The 24,086-nt window shown below is 39.4% G+C and overlaps 2 protein-coding genes across 2 annotated transcripts; both read left to right on the forward strand.

Annotated features, from left to right (window-relative positions):
* Positions 1-2,607: 2,607 nt before the first annotated feature.
* On the forward strand, positions 2,608-8,417 carry LOC119732323 (angiopoietin-related protein 1-like). Its single transcript, XM_038205782.1, has 2 exons — positions 2,608-3,258; positions 7,038-8,417. The coding sequence occupies exons 1-2, from the start codon at positions 2,608-2,610 to the stop codon at positions 8,139-8,141; spliced, it is 1,755 nt and encodes a 584-aa protein (XP_038061710.1). The 3' UTR covers positions 8,142-8,417.
* A 2,529-nt stretch (positions 8,418-10,946) lies between these two features.
* Positions 10,947-22,442, forward strand: LOC119732616 (molybdate-anion transporter-like). The gene is made up of 12 exons (XM_038206199.1): positions 10,947-11,022; positions 11,333-11,501; positions 11,985-12,129; positions 14,280-14,448; positions 15,037-15,155; positions 15,813-15,949; positions 16,905-17,068; positions 17,407-17,532; positions 18,634-18,736; positions 19,765-19,832; positions 21,076-21,155; positions 22,019-22,442. The coding sequence occupies exons 2-12, from the start codon at positions 11,357-11,359 to the stop codon at positions 22,155-22,157; spliced, it is 1,395 nt and encodes a 464-aa protein (XP_038062127.1). The 5' UTR covers positions 10,947-11,022; positions 11,333-11,356; the 3' UTR covers positions 22,158-22,442.
* The last annotated feature ends 1,644 nt before the right edge of the window (positions 22,443-24,086 follow it).

Raw genomic sequence — 24,086 nt, forward strand, 5'->3', positions numbered from 1 at the left:
GGAATACATTAAGTGATTGCAAAACCCGAATAACTTTCATATAATTTTAATAACTATATATTCAAACTCTGTGTATTTTGCTTTTTGCATGTATATTGCGATACAAAAAGATGTTCAAATGACCAATGACGTTGAATAAACTGAGTGACGAGAACCAATCTGTGATTGATTTTTCTCGATTGATTAAAAGTGTTGAGTGTGCGAGCATGTAAGTGTTATTGACAGTTTATCTGTGTATCTTTCCATCCGCAACCTTCAAACCCAACCTCAATATTGGACCACGGAAGGTGGATCAGTTTTCCTGGATTCGGATTTGTTGCCGAAAGCATCGAATTAATTGTGCATGATTTTGAAGACCTAACAGTAACATACATCCTCGACAAAAGTCACAGCCCCAACAAAAACCTATAATGAATGGAAGTTGTGTTCGGACATCCGTGACTGCAGAGATGCAAATAATGTAGCAGTGGAAACTTGATGAATCATCCCTGAAGATGAATACACTTTGACAGTGTTGAAGTTCATCAAATATTATTCTTTGCCTACCCTCTTTACACACAGCACAGACCTATTCGGTCACAGTATCACGAAGGCGTTTCGAATTATTATTTATATCAGGCTCCCAAGTAGTAAACTGAATCTGATATTGTACACTTTCGAACAAATTAAGAACCATGGTGTGTGTTTTCATATCAAAATTAATCTTATTTGAAATTTGGTTTCATTTACAGATAGTTTTACTAGTTTTAATTGAAATGTATTTCCCATTATTCAAAAGAAAAGAAATATGGCAAGAAACGAACATCATTTAAACAAAGAAGGCATCCAAGATGGGAGCTCATATATTATTTCTCCTTTATTTGCATAGTCCACTGACAAAAATGTCTGAACACTATCTTCAAAATGATATGGATTGATACTGATGTTAAACTTGACAAGGACGCTGGTGATGACATGCAATAATATACGGTCGTTTCACAATAGTGCGCCTCCAAGAGTTTGCAACGAGTTGGCCAATTACAATGCGCAACATCAGTCGACTGATTTCGCGCACTGTGATTGGCCAACGCGTTGCAAACTCTTGGAGGCGCACTATTGTGAATCGCCCGTATTGGTTGTGCAGTTAGCTTCTCTCTCGAATCAATAAGTACTATCAGTGTGTTCAAAATGCAGACTTGATCCCCGCATGCGCAACACAAGAACCTGATCGTTAAAAACTGGACAGTATTTTGGAAGATGAAGTAGATTGGGAGAGTGGTGGAGATTTACTGGGCATATTACGGCGCTTGGTGGCGCTCTTAGTTTACACAATACAGCTAGAGCTGTGGATAGATTTACGACTATAATGACATATTGAAATTTGCAGTTATGAAAGGGCAAGCTGGCGTGCGGACATTATAGCATCGCTCGAAGCTAGGTGCAAATGTGTTTTAGTTAAAGCACAGCGATCAGATTTTTTTGGCATTGTATCCAACAGTTCAATCATTATCTCAGATGTTTGTGATGCAACTACAAATATTTTGGGACTACATTTTAATGTCTTAATGCCAAGCTATCAGTGAGCTTGTTACCTTCGACATAAGGAGTATGAGCATATTAACCAGGAGCTTTTCCTTCGAAAACAACGACATGACTACGATCACTTTGTAAATTTGTCTCGCTATCCCATGATCGATGAGACTGCCCATTAAGACCGCTGCTGAAATTAAGAGACCTTCAATACCGGACTGGTCGGTGAAATTTATTTTCAGTGTCGAGATCAAAATCAACGAGCGTAAAACTGACCGAACGTCTTTTAGCCATTTAGTTGGTACCTCTTAATTGCAGCGATATATCATGTATGGCATCCAGTGACACCAAGGCTACCGTATATCCATGGCCGGATCCGTGGCGTCGACTGAATTAATGGGCTTTGGCCGGCAATACCTAACGTGACCATGGGAGCCTTCAGCCGCTGTTATTACGCATGCAAACAAAGAAATAAGACAAGTACTTAGAAAAGCAATTAGGACTCGGCCTATCTGTTACAACTCGGATACACCTCTACATAAATCATGAAGCCAATCAAAGGCTACGGTTCGTTACTGGGAGAAACACTGACGAATTACAAGCCTTATGTGCGGAATGACGTATTAACTTCGATACCCAATCAGACATCACCTACCAGAACCCATTCCTTGCCAAGCTATTCCAAATTCCAACACCGCCAGATCTCTATTGAGCTATCAAGAATTGGTTTTCAGAAGACAGCTTTAGTACTCAAGCAGTATTATGGGTGGTATTTTCGGTCATACAACAATCAGACGCGACAAATCGTTCGACGTGTTCTCATCGATTTAAACTACCTGGCGAGCATTACAAGAATAGTTTATATCATCGTTGAGTCCTTTGTAAACGGAAACAATGGCAAAACAGATCTTTAGTTTTGAAATGGTACACGTAATATATATCATTTGCCAGGGAGTTACCCTAACTGTCGCTGGATTGAAAACCTTATCTTATACACGGGAAATTAGGTTTAATGCCGCTGAAAATCGCACCCTAACGGAGTCTGCATATGCAACCACAATTGTGAGATCTCGTGTCATCTGTGGACGGGAATGCAGCATGGATGAACGTTGCAAGTCGTTTAACTTTAACGACTGCAGTAAACTGTGCGAGTTGAACCTTGCCACAAGACGAGAGCACCCCGACAACTTCAATACAACTCAAGGGAGTGTGTACTTTGATGCAGATGAGGATGGCTACAGAAGTTGCAAGATGCTCTTACATGCCCGATATCACTCAAGCGGTATCTACACAATCTACCCAGAGGGATTTGGTAATGGCGGTCTTCGTGTCTACTGTGACATGGAAACTGACGGCGGGGGATGGATCGTGTTTCAGAGGCGACAAGATGCCAGTGTGGACTTCTACCGTAACTGGGCCGAGTATCAGTCTGGCTTTGGTGATCTGTCCGGTGAGTTCTGGTTGGGCAACGACAACTTGGTGACTGTAACGTCTGATGATTCACGCGGACCATGGGAGCTACGCGTTGATTTAGAGGACTGGGTGGGCTACACGGCATGGGCAAAGTACTCAGATTTCCAAATATCCCCGGGTGAGTACAATCTGAATATTGGCCAATACGATGCCAGCAGCACTGCCGGTGACTCTCTTGGTTATCAGACAGATCCAAAGTGGATTCACAGAGGACGTCCCTTTACAACAAAGGATCGTGACAATGATGCAGCAAGGCATAATTGTGCTCAACAGTTAGTAGGAGCCTGGTGGTTCAATAATTGTTGGTATTCTCACTTGAATGGTCAATACTTCTTAAATTCAAATGCAGGTAGTATCACGGGCGTTCAATGGTTTTCTTGGAAACCGTTTTTTTCTATGAAAGCATGTAGCATGAAAATGCGTGAAGTTGGACCATGAACGTTATATTGTTTATTGTAAATTTTTACTTTTAGTTGGCACTTGTAAATCATGGATAATTGTACAACCATGATTATCTATTAGCACCTCGCGCCTTGAATAAATTGGAATAAACATCGCGTTTAACATTTAAAAACAAGGACAAAACTCGGATCAAATCCCCCACAGCCCCCTGTAGCGCCGCACTTGATCCTATAGCGAATGCTAAATTTCAGCCGTTTTCAACCGAAGCAGCAACAGATTTAGACTCAACTTGTTTCCACGCTGCTATTACATTTTGAGGATGTTAACAATAGCCATTTCCAAAGGCAAAAATTTAAAACGTTTTTCCCATAAACGTTTTCCTCGATGCTGGGTATTTTCGGCATTATGACAGAGCCAATAACAATAAACAAAATTGGGGGCTGGAACATTTCATGGGGGGGGGGGTGTCATGTAGATCAATGATAATTTTTTTAGAAACTCAAAATCTCAGTAGGGGGCGACGGGGGGGGGGGCGACAAGGTTTCATGGGGGGGCTGTCGCCCCCCACGGCCCTCCCCCTTGGCTACGCCACTGCCCACATTTCATTAAGGCTGGGTTAGGGATGGCTCCACATCTGGAATTTTTTTTCTCATGAATATAAACATCTGTGGGAAGTTTTAGTCGTTTAATACATGTGGGCACACTCGTTGCCCTCCCCATTTTTAAAACGGCGGCCAAGCCTCTAAAAGGGTACTTTTGCGATGGCTGCACATCTGAAAAAAAATATCATAAATATATATGTTTCTGTGTGAAGTTTTATGCCTTGGGGAAAGATGGGTACAATTTATTTAACAGTGGGCATAATGAGCGCCCCCTTTTATACAAATGGCTGTCACGCCCATAAAAGGGTGAATTTTCTCTCATGAATATAAGGGTCAGTTCAAGGCTTCACGCTTTTATGGAAAAGTGCACAATTTGTTCTTTTTTCTGCCGGACTATGGCAGAACTTGGTGGAAAATGTTCTCGCCAATTGTAAATATGAAACCAAAAAACCAAAAAAAACCAAGAATTTCAATATTCATTATTCATACTTTTATTGCATATTTGTAGTCCCACAAAATGAGGACATTTGCAGTCGAGTGTTGAAATAAGCGTTATTTTCACTCTTTGTTTTGTGGACCGATTTTTTTTTTCCATTATTATTATGAGAAAAGTAAAATGAAAAGTAAAAAGTGAAAAAAAGAGTAAAATTTAATGGTCTATTATTATTTTTGATATTGTTATTACTAATGTATTTCTTTTATTGCAAACAAATTACCCTGACCAAAAAATTAGTTAGATCGATCGAAGAGCATTTTAACTTTTTTCTGTGGCGGATAACCAGCAACTCAAATATTTGCCATTTTAGCAGTAAAATATTAACAATAAGTGGAATTTGTATTATCTTGCAAAGGTTTTGTGAAAGTTTAAAATACCTTTTCTTGTGATAGTAACGGGATTAAAAATAAGTTGAAAATTGTGAAACCTTTTTGCAAGAGTAATGATAGGACTCTACTACAAATTCTAAGCTGACGTCATTTGTGCAACATTCCGTCTGTGTAATATAATTATAAATAATAAATAATAATAATCAAAATTTGAACATCACACATGTTTATTAGGGCGTGTTGTTGACGTTTTGAGTGCTTAATTGATATTAAATTATATTGACCTTAAAATATACGCATCTAGATACAGGGAAGATGGCCAAAAACCCAACTATTTTCAATGTATCATAATTAATATGCACATTTTACTCTTTGCTTGTATATGCGATAAATAATATGGTTCCAATGACCAATGACGTTGAATAAACTGAGTGACAAGAACCAAACTGTGGTTAATTTTTTTGATTAATGTAAAGTGTTGAGTGTGCGATAATGCCGATTCACAGAATACTGTGAAGGAAGTACGGATGGCATTATGGGTATTATACGTTGCATGCTACGTCACAGGTCACAAAAAAATCTATCCAATGAGCGCTCAAAGAGATCAGCCCTTCCCAGGGTCATATTTTCAGGGCGGTGCCCGTACGAGCGAAGGAGGAAGGACGAATTTTTCCCTATCACAGGCTTATCGTGGCGCTTGGTGGCGCTCTAACTAAACACAGTGAAGAGTATACTCGTTCGCCGGTATGGAAAAGGCGTGGTGCTACCTGTTCGCCAGTATGGAAAAAAACGCGACGGGTTATGGATTATGCCATGTCGATAATGACAGTGTGAACATTATAAGATTATTATTGAAAAGTGGTTATGGCATTTCTAGGTAGAGAAACAAACAAACAAACCAAAGTAATCAATCAGTATGTCCGTGATTTATTTCTATATTTTGAAGATAGTTCTTATTAGTTTACTTTTCGCAACACTTCCAACAAATTTAGTAATAATTTATCAAACACGTACATAAAAGAGTTAAGATAATTGTGCAGACATCTCGAAATATTAGCGATTATATTCACATTTTATGCTGCCAATTTAGGTTCGGTAATCATTCCTACTTGAACGCAATACGCATCTGGCCTTCAGCATAAATAGAGCATAGTAACTAGAAAGTTGTACCTCGAAAGCAATACTATTCGTGTCCACCCCCACCCCAACCTAGTGTGTCCAGTGTTGGACCGTAGCTTCCTGGCTAGAATTGGACTTATTAGCCATCTGCGAACACACAACACCAACTAGTATGAAGATGTTGGCTGTCATCTTCGAATTTCGAAGGACGAACTATTATATATTCACTAATTCACACCTAAGAGTTGGGATTTTTATGAACGCCACTCCAAATATTCGTGACTCCATTTTCTTTTCTTGATATCAGGCCAGCAATTCAGGTTCGGCAATCTTTCTTAATGGAAAGCAATAAGCTTGTGGCCTTCAGCAGTAGGCATCGAGAACAACAATGTGTCCCCTCCCAATCTCATTAGTTTTACAGGAACTAAATCGATATCGTGACAGTTCGTGTTATCATTTTGTGTAGCTGCTTGTTGTCTAAACGACTGCTGAAATTAGTGACGTCTTTAATACTGGCCTTCAAATTCAATTTTGAGAATGGAAGCACAGAGCGTGAATTTGATACAGACTCAATCTTCTGATGGACGGTGCCTTTGTTGTTGCAGGGTTGCATTGTGTATGACGACAATTAATATACAAAACGAAGACTGGACTTCAGTGCGTTACAGCGTAGCAACACAGAATATTGTTCCCACGACAACAATAATCCTCGCTCTCCCTTTCAATAGAATCTCTAGAGCTAAATCATTATCGTGAGAGCTATTGATGCCAACGATACGATTATTGTAAAGACTGCTCCGCCAATTAAAGGACACGGTTTAATTGTGACTGGCGGGAAGACTGATCATTATTGGACGTCACCGATATGGAATGACGTGCTAACTTTGATAACCAATCAGAGGGATACACATCGTCAACCCATTCCTTTCTGTAAACTACCAATTCACATCATCGCCAGGCCTCTGTACCAATAGAGCAATATAGCAGTTGTGTAGAGAAGACGGATATCAAAAGCAGTGGGGCTTCAATTCGCAGTCGTTTTGTTCCCCGTGATTTCAACTATCTGGCACACATTACCAAAAAAAAACCCACTGTGATCAACGATAAGTCCTTCGGTCACAACGAGGAATTCAAGTAATAGAAACAATTGCGAAACGGATCATTAATGGTTTGGAACTGTTTCACATAATATCCATCATAATATGTCAGGGAGCTACCTTGTCTGTCTCTGGATTTGAAACTTCTTACACAGAGAAACACACGTTTTACGCCGCTGAAAATCGCGCCCTAAAAGAGTTTGGGTATATGACCAAACTTGTGCGATCTCGTGTCATCTGCGGACGGGAATGTAGTATGGATGAACGTTGCAAGTCTTTTAACTTTAACGACTGCAATAAAATGTGCGAGTTGAACCTTGCCACAAGACGAGAGCATCCCGAAGACTTCAATGCAACTCAAGGGAGTGTGTACTTTGATGCAGATGAGGACACACCTCTCTACTCACTGACTGATAGCTCCTTCAATCGCTACAGAAGTTGCAAGATGCTCTTAGATGCCGGTTATCGTTCAAGCGGTATCTACACAATCTACCCAGAGGGATTCGGTAATTGCGGTCTTCGTGTCTACTGTGACATGGAAACTGACGGCGGAGGATGGATCGTGTTTCAGAGGCGACAAGATGGCAGCGTGGACTTTTACCGTAACTGGGCCGAGTACCAGTCTGGCTTTGGTGATCTGTCCGGTGAGTTCTGGTTGGGCAATGACAACTTGGTGACTCTGACGTCTGATGATTCACGTGGAACATGGGAGCTACGAGTTGATTTAGAGGACTGGGAGAACAACACGGCATGGGCAAAGTACGCAGATTTCCAAATATCCCCGGGTGAGTACAATCTGAATATTGGCCAATACGATGCCAGCAGCACTGCCGGGGACTCTCTTGGTTATCAGATACCCGCTCGCGCTCATCAGGATCACAGAGGACAGCCCTTCACAACAAAGGATCGTGACAATGATGCAGCAAATCATAATAATTGTGCACAAATGCATACAGGAGCCTGGTGGTTCAAAGGGTGTTTTTTCTCTCACTTGAATGGTCAATATTACCCAGATGAGAATACAGGTAGTAACAAGGGCGTGCAATGGTTTGCATGGCATTTGCACTATTCTCTGAAAGCATGTAGCATGAAAATGCGTGAAATTGGACCATGAACATTATATAGCTTATTCATAATTGTATAATATTGCATGCCTTTTTTCGGAGGACACAAGAATATATTGCACGAACTATAACAATATTGCCACGAGTTTAATATTATTAAAGCAAGAAAGGTTTTTACACATTTTATCCAACCGAAATGTTAAGTTTCTGCCGAATTCAACCGAAACAGCTCGGAATTTGGACTGAGCTTGTATCCACAAAGAATGTACATGTTTGATTATATAGTTACATTCACAATAGGCCTAACTACACCAAAGCAAGTTCATTTATACAGGCACAGATTAAACTTGTTTGTCTTATTTTTTTTAAAAAAAAAAGTCACGTGATTGTTCGTTTTCATTGCAGTTTAGGTCTATTGCGCCGATAAGTGCATGTTTTTAAGGACTTAAATCCTTAGTTAATTTTCCGCGATAACAATTATGACAATAACAATAATCGAAAAGAAATTGAGCTATACATACGCCTCTCTAACGAAACATGATGTAAAATGTAGTCGCCGCTTATTAATATGTGAAACAAAATGTAATTCGATTCTGATTTCCATTATTATTATTTATATTGTTATGCACAATTAAATTTCCACAAAAACATATTAAGTTAGCCCAGAAAATGCGTTTGGGTGTTATTGGTATTACAAACACAAATAATGGGTTATTTGAGTGTTTGTTTTCTTCCGACCGATTTTTTTCTTCAAATGTTATCGGCCGAAAAGTAAAAAGACACGAACACTAAACCAAGAGTAGAAACAAAACAAACAAGCAGAATTTTAACTTAATTGTTATGTTAGTCTGGTTTCCAATTTAATATTTCAAATTATATTGCACAAATGGAATGAAGTTGCACAACATTTAATGACGTCAGCTCAGAATTTGTGGCAGATTGCCAACTCTCCTTCGAAACGATTTGACATTTTTAACATAATTCTTATTCACTTACTGTCACAAGAAAAGACTCTAAAGTCTTCAAAGTTGAAAATCACTTGTTGAATTATTATGATATGATCATTATTTACTATTTTTTTCTGCACAAACTGAAAATATTTAGGTTGATGTTTATTCCTTCCTCCAAAGAAAAAGAAATGCTTTTCAACCAATCAAACTTGTTTTACCATGGGCCTTTGCATTGTCAGCATGTTGTTCACTAATTATCGTATTGCAAAAGCTTTTTGGGGGTGGGGAGGGGGCGGGTGTAATTGTTTGAAAATGCAGGGGAAAAATGGTAATAACTTATTAAAGTAAAATCAGTTAATCAAAATGTTCGCATTATGCATGACTGAGGGCGTTTTGTCATCATTTGACAGCTTAATTGTGATGTGTTCAAGCTAAATGAGTCGTTTGTCAGGAATTTTCATTTGGAGATACAGGACAAAATAGGGCCACTTCATCACATCACTTCATCACATCTCTTGGTGTTCCGACTTCCATAATTTATTAACTAAAGATGGTATCAGTAGGCCTATGCGGCTTTCACAGCAGTAATGCTGAGATTGTGCTCTTTTCAAATCTGTAATAAAAAAATTACCAGGGTCGACAAACGACTCATGTAGCTTGATCGCATGCCGTTTTAAGACACATCCATATTATGGGAAGAGGAAAAAACTAATCATTTTCATTGGATGTAAATTAATGTGCACATTTTACATTTTGCTTGTATATTGCGATAAAAACAATGGTTCCAATGACCAATGACGTTGAATAAACCGAGTGACGAGAACCAATCCATGGTTGAGTTTGTTTGATTTAATTGATTTAAAGTGTTGTTTTTAAATTTAGAGTTGACTGTGTGGGAGAATGTTATTTACAAAATACCACGTACAAAATACCAGCTTTAAGCGCAGTTTTGAATACATAATCACTGCAAACTCAAAGGACAACGCATATTTGGGGACACAACCGTGGCAGATGTCAAAAAATGTAATACGGCCATTTTTTTCAGCAACATCTTTTCACGAAGCATCGAGTGTGAATATGCGTCAGTAAACGTGATGCATTGCGAGAGTGATAGCAGACATCCAAATGTATAGAGGGCAGCACATCAAATTAATGGGCCTATATATGTTTTGGACAAAGCTATTCAGTGTCCCACCCCATCATAGCACAATAACATTTCGCCCGAGAGGGAAGCACATTCGGGCCGTATCATAAGTCCGACGCGCCTCATAGGTCCGACGCCTCATAAATCCGACGCCTCATAAATCCGACGCCTCATAGGTACGAAATTTCATGCAAGTTCGGGTCTACACAATTTGCATGCAAGTTCAGGTCTGCAAAATGAGTTGGATCACTGTGGCGCACCCAAGGGGGGGGGGGGGGGGGTCCTGGGGGTGGGGGGCTTGATCACCCCCCCCCCACGTTTTTTTTTGGGGGGGGGTAATTTTTTTTTAGTCCCACGACTTGACCTTGGTGATAATGATATTATGTATGTGGCCTATTTTCGAGTAGTATGATAGGGTGTAACTCAAGTCGGGATGTCGGTGTTTTGAAAACCGGTACATTGAGGATGCAAAAAAAACACGACAGTTTTTGAGCGGCAATACATTTGAAGTGATAATACAATACAAAAATTAACACATGGCACAGATGAGCCCGTGTTCTTCTGTTTCACGAGAGCATGTTGTTTAAAAATTTAGAGTCAGTGGTTGCCAGTGGAAACTGAAGACGGAAAGGCTTGTCCACAAAATGCATAGCGCCCTCTATCTACCTATCAGGCTTCAACCCCTTACAAATATCTCCCCAGAATCCATGTAGTTGCAGGAGACCACACATCGCATAATTTCATGAATTTCCCACTGACGTGACCACACCACAGCTGAACGCAAGCACGATGGATCGATCGTGAATTAAGCCAGGATTTTCAATTTTTAGAAAAGAGGTAAGAGTGCAGCATGCACCCCGTCTGCCGTATTTTACATCCTAATTTTGGACTGAAGTAAGGGGTCTATAGGCCTAAAACTGCATAAGTATTACCCAAAGTTTGTCTCCAAAAAGCCTACCTTTATTTACAATACAAGTTACATTGGGCACAATGTACCGGCATCATCATGATCATAGTATAGGCCTACATGCATGACATGAGGCCTACATCACATGTCTGCATTTAATTTTGATATATTAATTTTGTACGTGCTGTGTTTATTAATACAAATTTTGTATTTCCTTTTGAATTTGTATGCATTCCACAGAGTCGTCGGATCTAAAGCTGCCTCATGATTTTCATACAGTCTTTCTACGCCTTGTGCGTATTCTGTGGTCTGCTGTACTTGTACACACGCTCTGCTGTACCGTCTTCAGATGATGTCGTTTTCAAGAAGTTTCAGCACACATATTTGGTGGTTTACCTCTTGGCCATGGGTAGGTACATGTACATGTAGAGCTCTACAAGTTTACATTCATGTCAAATGCTTTGCTCTTAACCCTAAAAGTGCCGGGGGAATCTGCCCCTCCCCCTTAAATTGTTTTCCGCGATAGCTTTGAAAAAAGAAATTTCGCGACCCGAGCTGTTGTGACGTTTTAGCCTCAAGCCTTGCGCATCTTTTGAACCCAAAAACATAAAAATCGGACCATGTTTTGCTGCGTAGCGAAACATTTTTACAGAATTTTTCCATATACGTCGTGTACACAGACCAAAATTACCATTCGTACATATGAATAATTAATTCGCCATCATTCCAAAACCCTTTGACCTATAGTCACAAAATTTCTTGGGTATGCTCATGATGAGTTGCTTTACGCATGTACTGAGTTTCAAAATTTAGTCACTCGATCTCCGAGATCTTGGGGGGGGGGGGCGAAATTCGCTTTTTCGATGACAGTGTTTTTTTCCTGTGATTACAGCTGCCGATTGGTTACAGGGTCCCTACGTTTATGCCTTGTACGAGCATTATGGGATGACACCACACCAGATAGAGCAACTCTTCGTAGCTGGCTTCGGATCCAGTATGATTGTCGGCACCGTGGTGGGCTCATTTGCTGATAAATAGTAAGTGGCATTGCTGCAGTTCAGTCTTATTTGTCGCGGCCATGTGTCACTTTTTAAAAAAATGGATTTATAAATAAACCATGAATAAATGACCTTTCACCCTTGACACAGTGGTCACATCCTGGGGTCAATCTGATGGCGTTGCATAAGGGCCCCTTCATGCTCGGCACGAATGTGAATTGTCAAGTCAAGTCTGTCCGTTGCAAATTTGCAAAGTTGAACATGGGGTCCGCTCATAAGTCCGACGCCTCGTAGGTCCGACGCCTCATAAGTCTGACAAAATCGCATCCCCAAACCAAATAAAGGCCCATAAGTCCGAAGCCTCATAGGTCTGACGCCTCATAAATCCAACGCCTCATAGCTCCGATACCTCGTTAGTCCGACAAATTAAACGCCTCATTTTTCCGATTTTGGACTTACGAGGCATCAGACTTATGAGGCGTCGGACCTACATGTATGAGGCGGAATAAATAAATTGTATGCCTCATAAGTCCGATGCCTCATAACTCCGAAATTTCGGACTTATGAGGCGTCGGACCTTTGAGGCGTCGGACTTATGATACCGCCCATCATTTCAACGGTAGCAAATTTCGTAGCAAAGGTTTCTTGGTGTTATAAATATTCCTTTTGCATTTGTTTGATATGAACCAGCTCTTACAGTTAGCAGAAAACTGTTCTACTTTTGAGCAGTGACTGTGCGTACCATCCATATCATAAGTTTCAATTATCAAAATAATATCGGAAATCCAGTATCGAGAATATATAATATAGGCCTATCCCATATAAAATTTAAAGATCATAAAGTTGACACTTTGATTAAAAAAAAAATCTGAAATCCAAATTGCCACGGCTTTTTCTGGAGCCTATATTGATCAAACGTTTTAAAACAAATCTCAGCACTGACAGTTTGTCCACAACAGGCGGTTTCTTTTGAGGTTTTGCATTGGGGAGAGCATGAATTACTGCGAACGCAGAGCACAAAGCAACGCCGCTTGGCATTTCGCGATGTTTTTATTCAAGTCACAAGCACAATTTGCCGCTTTAGTTTATTTAATTTTATTATACAGCAAATATTAAACACATAGTGTAAGCACCAACGGGAGATTTATTTTGACGATAATCTGACACATTTACTAATAATTTTTAATATCATTTCGATATCATTTCTCAATTTGGAAAATTTCGATATATCGATATGATTCAAAAATTGCTATGTTATGTCTGCATTGCATTTAAAGCAGCTTTCATTAGTGGGTTTATATGGTTCTGAAAAAAAAGTGTAAAACTAAATTTAAAATCTCAATGTTCCCGATAATATTCTCATTTCATAAAAATTGTAAAACTTTGGTTTTACAATGTTTATCGTGCCTGTAGATTCACCAGCGTATACATACATGTATCACCGTCAGCTGTTTTTTAAGTTTTCTGTGTAGCTCGATTTGTTGTTCAATTATTGATTTTTGCGGTCTAAATGTGGGCTTTTGTGTATGCTAGACACTGCAGCTGCTTGCATTGCAAATTGAGCTATTAAAAAGGCAGTTATATACAAATTAATTTTAATCTGGGAAATTAAAAACAGAGTTGAAGGTATACATGTAGTTGACCACTTGTAATTCGTGATTTTCTTTTCGTTTGAAGCAACAAAAGTGCTCAACATCTAAAGACGGATGCTTGAAACTAACCTGATAAAGTTTTAGCTCTGTGAATGCTGTAGGCTGTATTTTGAGAAAACGAAACAAACGTAAACACAATATTCTGGATCTCAATTTTACTTCCAGAGTTGCTCAGTCATGTTCTAAAAATTGCGCCCTCTCTTGACAAAATCCTGAAATCAGCATTCAGGACATGATTCGCATTCAAACAGTTGTCACCCATTTGTGGATTTTGCCCAGTTGCAAACAGATTAGAACGCATGTGGGTGGATTCACCGTAATTTCCAAAAATGTGTCACTTGACACATTTACCCATTAATGCACACTGGCCCTACATATAACCCAAGCTATATTTACCTAATAGGCCTATAAATTTGAAACCAGCCAAAATCTCACACTGGGATTAAATTGTCCCCTCATGAGTTGTTTGCTTAATTTAAAAAAAAATTGTGTCCAAATCTTCACTGAGACACTACATTTCTCTGTTTGCCTTTTCAGTGGTCGCAGGGCAAACTGCATCCTCTACGGCATCTTGTATGCCTTGGCTTGCATCACCAAACACTTCAACAATTTCTACATCCTTATGATTGGTCGATTGCTGGGAGGGACGGCCACATCCATTCTGTACAGTGCCTTTGAATCCTGGCTAGTCTATGAGCACCATGCGGTAAGTCAGACATCAGCTGCTAAACGTTTAAGGTACGCATTCATCTAAAGGTCGTAAAAACAGCACGGTAGCAAAGGCCAGCAAAGCGAACTCATCGTTGAGCAGCAATAGCAGAGATAGGTGGAATGTCTCCTTAGGCCAAAAAAAAAAATATTTGGTCTCTGGTCAGACTGAAGTTCCAGAATTGACGCGACCACGCGGCTTTTTTTTTTTTTTCTTCAAGCTTGGATTGTACAGACAAGGTGGGTACTATTTTGCTTTTTTGGTGTCTCATGTACATTGGTGTCCTCCATAATTTGCCTTGGTGCTTTCGATCATTTGCCTTGGTGCAATTTCCCATTCCTTGGTGCTCTTTGGTAAAAAAAAAATTGAGGAGGTACGGAAATAGAGGGTGCTGTTGGAGCTACCGCGGGAACATTTTGGAAAAAAAAAAGATCGATGCGCACAATTAAAATCGACGCGTGCGCTGACCAAAGACCGACTTATTTTTTTTTTTGGCCTTAAATCTGTTCTTTAGATGATAAATAGTAATCACAAACTGTGTCAAGATGTATAGAAATTCAATGGTTTTGTTTTTCTCATCTGCAGAGAACATTTGACAAGGATCTGTTAGGCACCATATTCTCCCATGCCACGCTTGGTAACTCCATCGTTGCTATAGCAGCAGGTGTTGTGGCCCAGTTTGTTGCCGATCGCTATGGTTTTGTGTAAGTGCCATGTTTTTGTGAGAAGTTTTTTAGACAAAATTGCAGAGTTCAATTTTTACTCTATGTATGGACCTTGCAATGACAATATATATTCATGAGTGAACCTGTAAAACCACACACACAAAAACCCCAATGGGGCTGGGCATATATGCATACATGTAGAGGCACAAAACCAAGCATGTGTTCAGAAATGTAACATGTTTAGAAAACAAATACCCAAAAACAAAACAGGAAAATAACTTTGATTGTTTTAATTTTGACAGAGGGAAGTAATTTGAAGGCAGCTTTGCGAATTGGTCAGGCCCTGAATGTAACGTCATAACCATGGAATTCCCCATTTATGGGCACGTGTGGTCTAGCGGTGGAGCACAGGATTCATGATCGTGAGGTTGTGGGTTCGGGCCCCGCCGTGGCCATGCGTGTTGTGCCCTTGAGTAAGGCGCTTTACCTCAATTACTCCTCTCAACCCAGGTGTTAAATGGGTACCGGCATTATTCAATGCTGGGAAGGTAACAGACTCGCTGTGGAGGAGGTGTGGCGATCCCCCACAGCAGCATATGAGTCTGGCCCAATCACTAACGAAAGAGAGATGGGCACTCCGTTCCTGTTAACAGAGTATCGTCCCTTTTTTTCCTCCCCATTTATTTGTTACATTAGGTCACCCTTTGATGCCTCTATGGTCGTTCTCATCATAATGGTCATTCTGATCACGATGGTGTGGTCTGAGAACTACGGTGACGCTAAAGCCAGTATAGGAACCTCCTTCAAGACAGCACTTTCACACATAAAGACAGGTCAGGAACCAGACTGTTTTTTGAGAGATAACTCCATGTGTCCCAAAAAGACTTAAGGCGTATAGGATTATTTACAAACACTCAAAAACAAAACTGCCAAAATAATATGAAATTGCCCACTTGAATTAAATAAAATAGTCCCACGTATCCTGTAGTTTCTGGTACATTTACTATGCTGTCATTCATAAGAAAAGAGAATTTTTTTGTATCGGTACTAGCGATGGTTAGGAGCTAACCATTGCTGAGAACAAACAGTTTTCTCAAATGCTTCATCCATTAAACGGCTGCGAATCGGCTGTTGACTTCATGCGTACACTCGGGTACACTAGATGTATGTATGCATGTACAGTCGGCTCCCGTTATAGCGAAAACGGCTAGAACGAAATTCCGGTTATTACAAACAAATGTCTTCGGTCCCGACAAAATTGTGCACATGTCTATGGGGAAAATTTCGCTTAAGACGAAAATGGACAGTACGAAATTCCTGTTACAGCGAAAGGTTTTGGCGAACCGGTTGCGTAAAAATGCATTGTTAGCAACCCATTTATAACAAAAGACAGTGCCGGCATTTAATTGGCTACTCCCTGTGACCAATGGGTTGTACATGTATGCACGACATATTCGAAGGAACAGAGTTTTTCTGTGTTTTTCCAGAACCAATGGACACAAAGCATTGAACAGCTCAGTGGAACGATGTCTGCTAAATTACTAGCCCTTACATTTGTAAATCGTTCCAATTCATGAAATTACGACAAATACAAATGATCCTATGTGCCTCTAACATTTTGTCTAATAGCCATTCTAACTCAACTGAGTAGAATAATGTGCACTCTTACTTAGACTAGGGTGTGAACAGCTTTACTAGGTTTTCGCTAACCCTTCTCAATTAAACCAGTTATCATTACTGAGCAACATTTTGTGACCCTGAAAACCGTCCAATGGTTTGCCTCCTCAGATCGCAAAGTCTTATGTCTCGGCCTGATCCAGTCGCTATTCGAGGGAGCCATGTATACATTTGTCCTGGAGTGGACGCCAGCGTTGGGTCAGTCTCAGGTCCAAACTGACCCCAATAAACCCAAAGAGGTCATCCCGCATGGCTTCATATTTGCCGGATTTATGGTGAGTTACATTTATCCAATATTAACACCTGAAAATTCCAGTCAATTAGTAGAAGTGTAAAATTTATAATTAAAAAAAACAAGAAAATGAAAACCAGAAAAAGAAAAGATTTTATATCCAATGCACAAAATATGGGTTAAGCCACATAATATGAAAAACACGCTAGAGGTTGGTCTTCCGAAACTTGTTTATAAACATAATTTTGAAAGATATTCAATGTGGGCCCAACAAAAAAAAGGAACTTAGCATATATTTTGTCTGCTGCAATACCCTGTGAATAAAAAGGTTGATACATTTGTGTTTATTTGTTTGTTTGTTTGTTTGTTTTCAATTTGCAGGTGGCCATCATGATTGGCTCATCTGTCTTCAAGGTCGCCAGTCGCTACTTGTCCGTGGAATCGTTCATGAGGCCCGTTCTCTTCATTTCAGCATTAGCACTGTGTGCTCCAGTCATCATGCCATCGGTGAGCTAGCTTTCATGTCAATGTTTATTTTTTTAAATCACAGCTTTATGGCAGGTTTCGGCTCCATTTACCGGTTTTAAAACTTGTATAAGCTAACTGATTGGACATACTCCAAACTTTGGCTTTATAAAATAGAATTTCTTTTTTCTGAAGCAGAAAATAATCCTATAGTGTGATAGAGCTTGTCAAGTCAAAGGATATTTAAGACAAAGGCCAGGTTTTAAGAACTCCATATGTCTCCCTTTTAGGGGGAGGAGCCATGATTCCTGCAGTGGAATAGTGGGTGTATCAGTTTAGATGAATCCAGGCACATGATCACTGCACAAACATGAGGCCCCCTTTAATGGTGAAAGCATTGTGCAAAGCTACTGCCCCTGATGGATAATCTGTACAATGGCTAGCACAATGTGTTTGCCATCATGGTAGAATTGATCTGATAGCATCCCCTGATTGAGCTAACCAAAGGACTAGATAAAGGCTTGACGGATTGTTGATTCCCCTACTTGTCAACATAAGTTGACAAGTAGAGTATGCCGTTGGTGGGTTTTTGGGGATATTTTTAATCGGTATCGTCCAAACACGTGGCCAAGTGCCACTCAATGTGTGGACTACATCCTAATCAGAACAGAAAAGGTCATAGTGGTCACATTTAAGAAGTAGAAGAGAAACAAAGTTCAAGACACATCTGCTCCGTTCACAAGTACCCCCTCACCGGCAAAGAAAGTACAGTTGGGGGTGACCGACCGACGCCATCTTACCTGACTGTAATTCATTTGCTGCGAACATAGACATATACTGCGAAGCACGGCCACTGCGTGTAGTACAAATCCCCTGGTGTACATGCGTCACACACAAGGAACAGTGCGTGTCAACCAGCAAAATGTCCCACCCATAGGACGTCGTTGCTAGGTAAAAGGGCGCCCTCTTTGATCGGCACATGGAGCCCATAGGGAGTTCCAGAGAGAAGCATTATGAGGGGAAAAATGGCAGAACTCCGTTATTAAAATTGGGGTTACACATGTAACATTGATAACAATTTTTACCTTTGATGGGAGCTGATATGATAATCTGTTTGTTTGTGTATTTATTTATTTTTTGCAGAGTCAAGCTGCAGTTTTTGTAGGTTTTTTGGTGTTTGAGGGTTGCGTAGGAATCTTCTGGCCGTCGTTGGGCACTATGAGGGGGAAGTACGTACCAGAAGAAGGTGCGTTACACTCTTTTTGGTGGTTAAAGGGAATGTACATCATTGGCGTTTGCTGTAATTTTCAGAAATGAATTATTTGAGGGGTTAGTATAATAGATCAAATATTGTTACACTGACATGTATGAAGAAAAACAAAAATGTTCAAGTAGTCTGGTTCCCTGACTCCACTAAGGATAAAATGGATCAATTTATGGATGCCGGAAAATTGTAAGGTAAGGGAACCAGTGTAGCTGGCCTGCACCCGTTCATGAACATGTAACCAATAGCAAACAAAAAAACTGAAACAAATTGTAAATTTGGAGCAGGAGTTGAAAAATAGTTAGGTTTTTCCAACGGTGGTCGGCCGACCACCCTTGGAAATGTATACAAAAGTACCATTTTCTTAAAAATGACTTCACACCGTGTGCCATAATTTTACAGGATGCTTTAGACTGTCATTTGCCATCATCCTAGTATTCTGTATTATGTAAAAACTTGATAGTTTCATTTTTCGATGTTTGCAAATGTTGTATATTCCCTTTAAAGTTTTATTACATATTATAAAGCACAAAGGGTGTATGTAGGGATGTGCGTGTTTATGGTGTAAATCAGGGACACATACGTGCAACATCATCGATGAATTTAGGACAGGAACCAAATCGAAACGACCTCGATTAGAAAACGTGTACAAAACCAATGAGAGCTGTTGCAAAGAGCATAAACAAATGAAAAGGGAAGAGGAACAATAGAAAATCCTCGATTTACACCATAAACAAACCTGTACAAGCATTACATTCACTTCCGGTATGTGGACTTCTGAACAAAAGATGTCCACATAAACCAGTTTTCAGAGACCATGCACTATTTTTTTTTAAGACAGACAATTTTTAGTGCAATAAAACAATATTTATTTTGTACTACAATATGGAAATTTTTATTTGTTCACATTGTGCTTCAATAGTTCTGCAAAGACCAGAGAAAATAACCTTGGTTTTGACAGAAGCCAAAAAAAAAATTAATATTCAATTACTATTTTTTTTTTTTCACAGCCCGGTCAACCATCATGAATTTCTTTCGGATTCCCTTGAATTTGATTGTCATTTTTATCCTTTTACAGGTAAGTTCCATGTCCCGTTGTGCAATTTGCATTTTTATTTAAATATTTGCACACTAATATCATATCTTACAAGAGCATAAAGCTCAAACAGTAAAAATCCCAAACATTTGTTCGCAATAGTAATGTTGTGCAAACCGGTCCCCAAACCAAACTGGATCAGTTTTTCAATCATTTCAGTCAAGTCTGGTCAGTTTCAGCTTTGCATTTGTGATGCGATCAAGCCACATGAGTCGTTTGTCAGGAATTTTCATTTGGAGATACAGGCCAAAATAGGGCCATTTCATCACATCACTTCATCACATCTCTTGGTGTCAGACTTCCATAATTTTTTTAACTAAAGATGGTATCAGCATGCGGTTTTCACAACAGGAATGCTGAGATTGTGCTCTTTTCAAATCTGTAATAATTTTATTTTTGACCGGGGTCGACAAACGACTCATTTAGCTTGATCGCATCACATTTGTGATTTTCGCATGAGATCAGTTAAGCCATCATGTGAAACCTGACATAACCTGAAGAAAAAAAAAAAAAACAATTTGAAAATTCCCATGGTGCAATATTATTGCAGAGTCCGGGTGCCCGGTACGACAAACGTCAGCCCACCTCCCAATTGTGCATGTGGTTTGTGGTCTATCACACACAGACTTTAACGTGTAGGCCCACCTGTAGATCACGTTAGGAGTGTTCACCGTTCCGTACTTTACGATACAATTCTTCACTGACAGGCGATGATTTAAAAAAAAAAAACATCATGCGATGTGGCTAAGTTCAGACACAAACAACGGACACAATGTTCATTAAATTTAGGAAAATTTGCCCAAGCCACATAGGTTCAGGTCAGTTTTTCCCTGATTTTTTGTCAGGTCGGGTCGGGTTGGATTTGGAAAGTTAAGATCGATTCGTTTCGGACTCTCGTTATAACAAATTCGTTCGAACCTAGCCAAATTGTTTGTTATATCAGAATTTTGTATTAAGAGGAACATCAGTCCCATTCATTGTGCACATAAATGCACAGTCGGGACCAAGGTTTTATGTTTGTTATAACTGTTTCAGGTCGGTTTGGCCTGGTCACCTGACCTGATGCATAAAATAACACCACAGTGTCGGACCTAAATCTTCAGATTATCGGTAACATTAAAAAGATTCTTCAATTAAGAGATGTTGAATGTTTTTATAGGTCAGTTCAGGACACTTGCTTCAAATTTTCCTAATTTTTGTCATGTTTTGTCTGTTGGATTTGCAGAATTTAAGTATGATAACTATCTTCAAATTTTGTGTTGCACTGCTTTTACTGGCCTCTGGTGTGCAATGGTGGCTGTATCGGTAAGTTTCCTCACAACCTAATTATTTTACAAGTTTAATCCCTTATTGGTTTTTGCCCATCATGGATGTATATTCATTTGCATTGTATACTTGGTGTTGTCTTAGGGCTTGGTAAAACAATTCACTAGCGTACTGTGGTGGGAGTTGAACCCACAACCTCCTGCTTACTAGTGCAGACGTCTTACTACTCGACCGTGCATACTTGCCCCAAATGGCTGGACAGTTCAAATCTAATATAGCAGATCCCTATTTTGTATATGATTGATTTTTTTCTTTCACTGGTGCTTAAAGATAATGTACAAGATTTGCAAACATTAAAAAATGAAACTGCCAAATTATTATGAAATACCTTACTTGATTGCAAGTAAATAACAGTCTCAAGCATTGTGTGAAATTATTGTGCCCGGTACGCTAGCTGTTATTTTCAAGAAAAGTGGAATTTTGTATCATTTTCTAACGATGGTTCGGCCAACCATCGATGGAAAAAAAATGGTGTTTTTTTTTAAATACTACCCTCAATTGACCGAATTTAGTAAGACCACATTTTGTTTTCAATCGATAACAAACCCATGAATGGCCATTCTCTACACTTCCTTGTCCCATTTCGTCTGAAGCGTAGCGTCAGGGAATGCAAAACTTGTCAGCAGAAAAAAAAATTGGCTATAAAATACTTGTTCACAAATCCGTCTTTCTCTGAAAATAACAGCAAAAGGAAATGTTGTATATTACTTCTTAACTATGATTTAAAACCCCCATGTGATGGGCTGTCGACCTGATAGCAACAGGAAAACTGTCCTAGGTATTTTTGAACATTTGGCAATTCTGGCAAGTTTATAAAACTGAACTGTGTTATTTTATTTTAGTCTTTCACTTGTCACGCCCATGGCCGATGTTGAGAAAGGAGTATCATCATCCTCGATTCCCTTTAAATCAACGCAGCAACAGTTAGTTGGTAACGGTGGGGCTTCTTACGACGACCAATCAGAGGTCATAGAAGTCTGAGGAGGTAGATGAGCCTAATGGGTCCATGAAGGAACTATAGAGGGCGGTATGAAGCCTGAATGCAAAGGCAGGTGGGGGGACCTTACATTTCACTTGTCTACAATTCACTGATTTATAATTTACTGATTTACATAATTAATGGCAGTGTTGCGGTTGAGACTAAATTGTATACTGAAAATGTCAATGAATTTACAAAAGACTTGAGACTCGCACTTCAGACTCTTCATAATACATGTGCTCATCGGACATTTCTTGCGAACATGTTCACTCAGCCAAAAAAAAAGTCCCCCCCCCCCAATACTTTTTTTATCTAACTCGTAAACAACTGGGCACATCTTACTCAAATTACAACTGATCAATACAGAAACTCTTTAGCAATCCAGCCGTAGGCCTACTCTTTGTTTGGCCCAAAACAGTGATAATACTGTATGTACACAATTATGCAATCTATGACAAATGGTACCGAAAAAAGTTGCACTTTTGTACACATGCAAAGTGAGTGTGAACCACAACTTGCGTGTGTACAAAAGTGCAACTGTTTTCAGTATCATTTGTCATAAATTGCATAAATACGTACTCATTGTCACTGTTTTGGGCCAAATTAAGAGTACGGCTGGATTGCTAAGGAACTTCTGAGAGGTGTTCAGTAGTTTTTGAGTTAGACAAAAAATAACTGGAAGGAGGGACTTTTTTTTTGGTTGAGTGTATTTATGTCAGTTCTATGTAAAAACGTTTTACTTGGAAGTGTGGCCTCATGCACCTTCCACCGCATCCCAAAGAACAAAACCAGTACATGTGTACTGGTACTCCATTTGTTTTCTAGTTGTTGGGTACTCGCATGTAGTACTCGGGAGTACTTGAGTAATCGAGTTACTTGCCCAGCACTATGATGTGTTGGACTATTGTAACCAGTGATGTAACAGACCTCTGATTTTGACTTCTCCTGAATAGTCAAACAGCCAATGTGTTCATCTTGTCAAAATATGGCCGATTAGCATTGTTCAAACGAAGATGCGCAAACTATATGGTTGTATACATCTCGCTTGAACTTGCTGAATGTTTTTACTTGCCAAGTGATAGGTTTGGGGTTGGAATAAGATAGTAGCTAGAGGTGTTAAGCCCGGTTCATACTTGGCGCGAAAGCGAACGCGAATTTGTGACGTCATGGCAAGCATTCGCGCTGCAAATTCGTAAAAGTTGAACACATTTCAACTCGGGCGAATTTCGCAGCGAACGTTTCATGGCGTCAAATTCGCTTCGCATTTGCATTCGCGTGGAGAATGAACCAGGCTTTACCTGACCTCGACATTTTCTATATTACAAAAAAAAATATTTATTGGAACCAATGAGCCTTTATACCTTGCTGATTCAGCTTCTCTTTAGATTTGTTTTGTCTGCACGGAGCGTTTCGGGTTTGTTTTTAATGCAATCCTTCTTAGGGTATTTTTTTTCTTGGAATTGTGCATATAGGAGAATTTGCTGGCAATATTGACTTATATATTACCAAAGAAATTAAATTAAAAACGCAGTGAAACACATTTTGTCAAATTCATTAGATCCATTATTTTACGGGTTATAGCACCATTTGCAAACATTTAAAAATGATACTCAAAATATGAAATATCCTACTTAATTGTAAGTAACTTAAACTAGGGTCATGCATCCTGTGAAATTGTTGCGCTTAGTATATACAAATGTACTGTTATTTTTGAGAAAAAGAGGAATTTACCATCATTTCTTTGCCATGGTAAGGACCAAACCACTGCGCTTTCAACTGAAGACCTACATGTATGCTTTTCATTGAAAAAAATGAAGATGCATAATTAGTCTTTTTCAAAAAGTATAATCTACTTAGCCAAAAATTCAACAGATTTAAAAATCTGCTTCAGTGTGTTGTTGTTTCTGTAACCGGCAAAAACAATTTGTGTG

Source organism: Patiria miniata, unplaced genomic scaffold (genome assembly GCF_015706575.1).
Source record: "Patiria miniata isolate m_02_andy unplaced genomic scaffold, ASM1570657v1 HiC_scaffold_24, whole genome shotgun sequence".
NCBI classification, from domain to species: domain Eukaryota; kingdom Metazoa; phylum Echinodermata; class Asteroidea; order Valvatida; family Asterinidae; genus Patiria; species Patiria miniata.

What these genes read in the sequence shown, in the direction of transcription:
- LOC119732323 (XM_038205782.1), top strand. Translation starts at nt 2,608, where the DNA reads ATGGATGAACGTTGCAAGTCGTTTAACTTTAACGACTGCAGTAAACTG. An exon ending in ATAATTGTGCTCAACAGTTA is followed by an intron (nt 3,259 to 7,037) that starts GTAGGAGCCTGG and finishes GATCAACGATAA; the next exon opens with GTCCTTCGGTCACAACGAGG.
- LOC119732616 (XM_038206199.1), top strand. Translation starts at nt 11,357, where the DNA reads ATGATTTTCATACAGTCTTTCTACGCCTTGTGCGTATTCTGTGGTCTG. An exon ending in TAGTCTATGAGCACCATGCG is followed by an intron (nt 14,449 to 15,036) that starts GTAAGTCAGACA and finishes TCTCATCTGCAG; the next exon opens with AGAACATTTGACAAGGATCT. An exon ending in GAAGTACGTACCAGAAGAAG is followed by an intron (nt 18,737 to 19,764) that starts GTGCGTTACACT and finishes TTTTTTTCACAG; the next exon opens with CCCGGTCAACCATCATGAAT.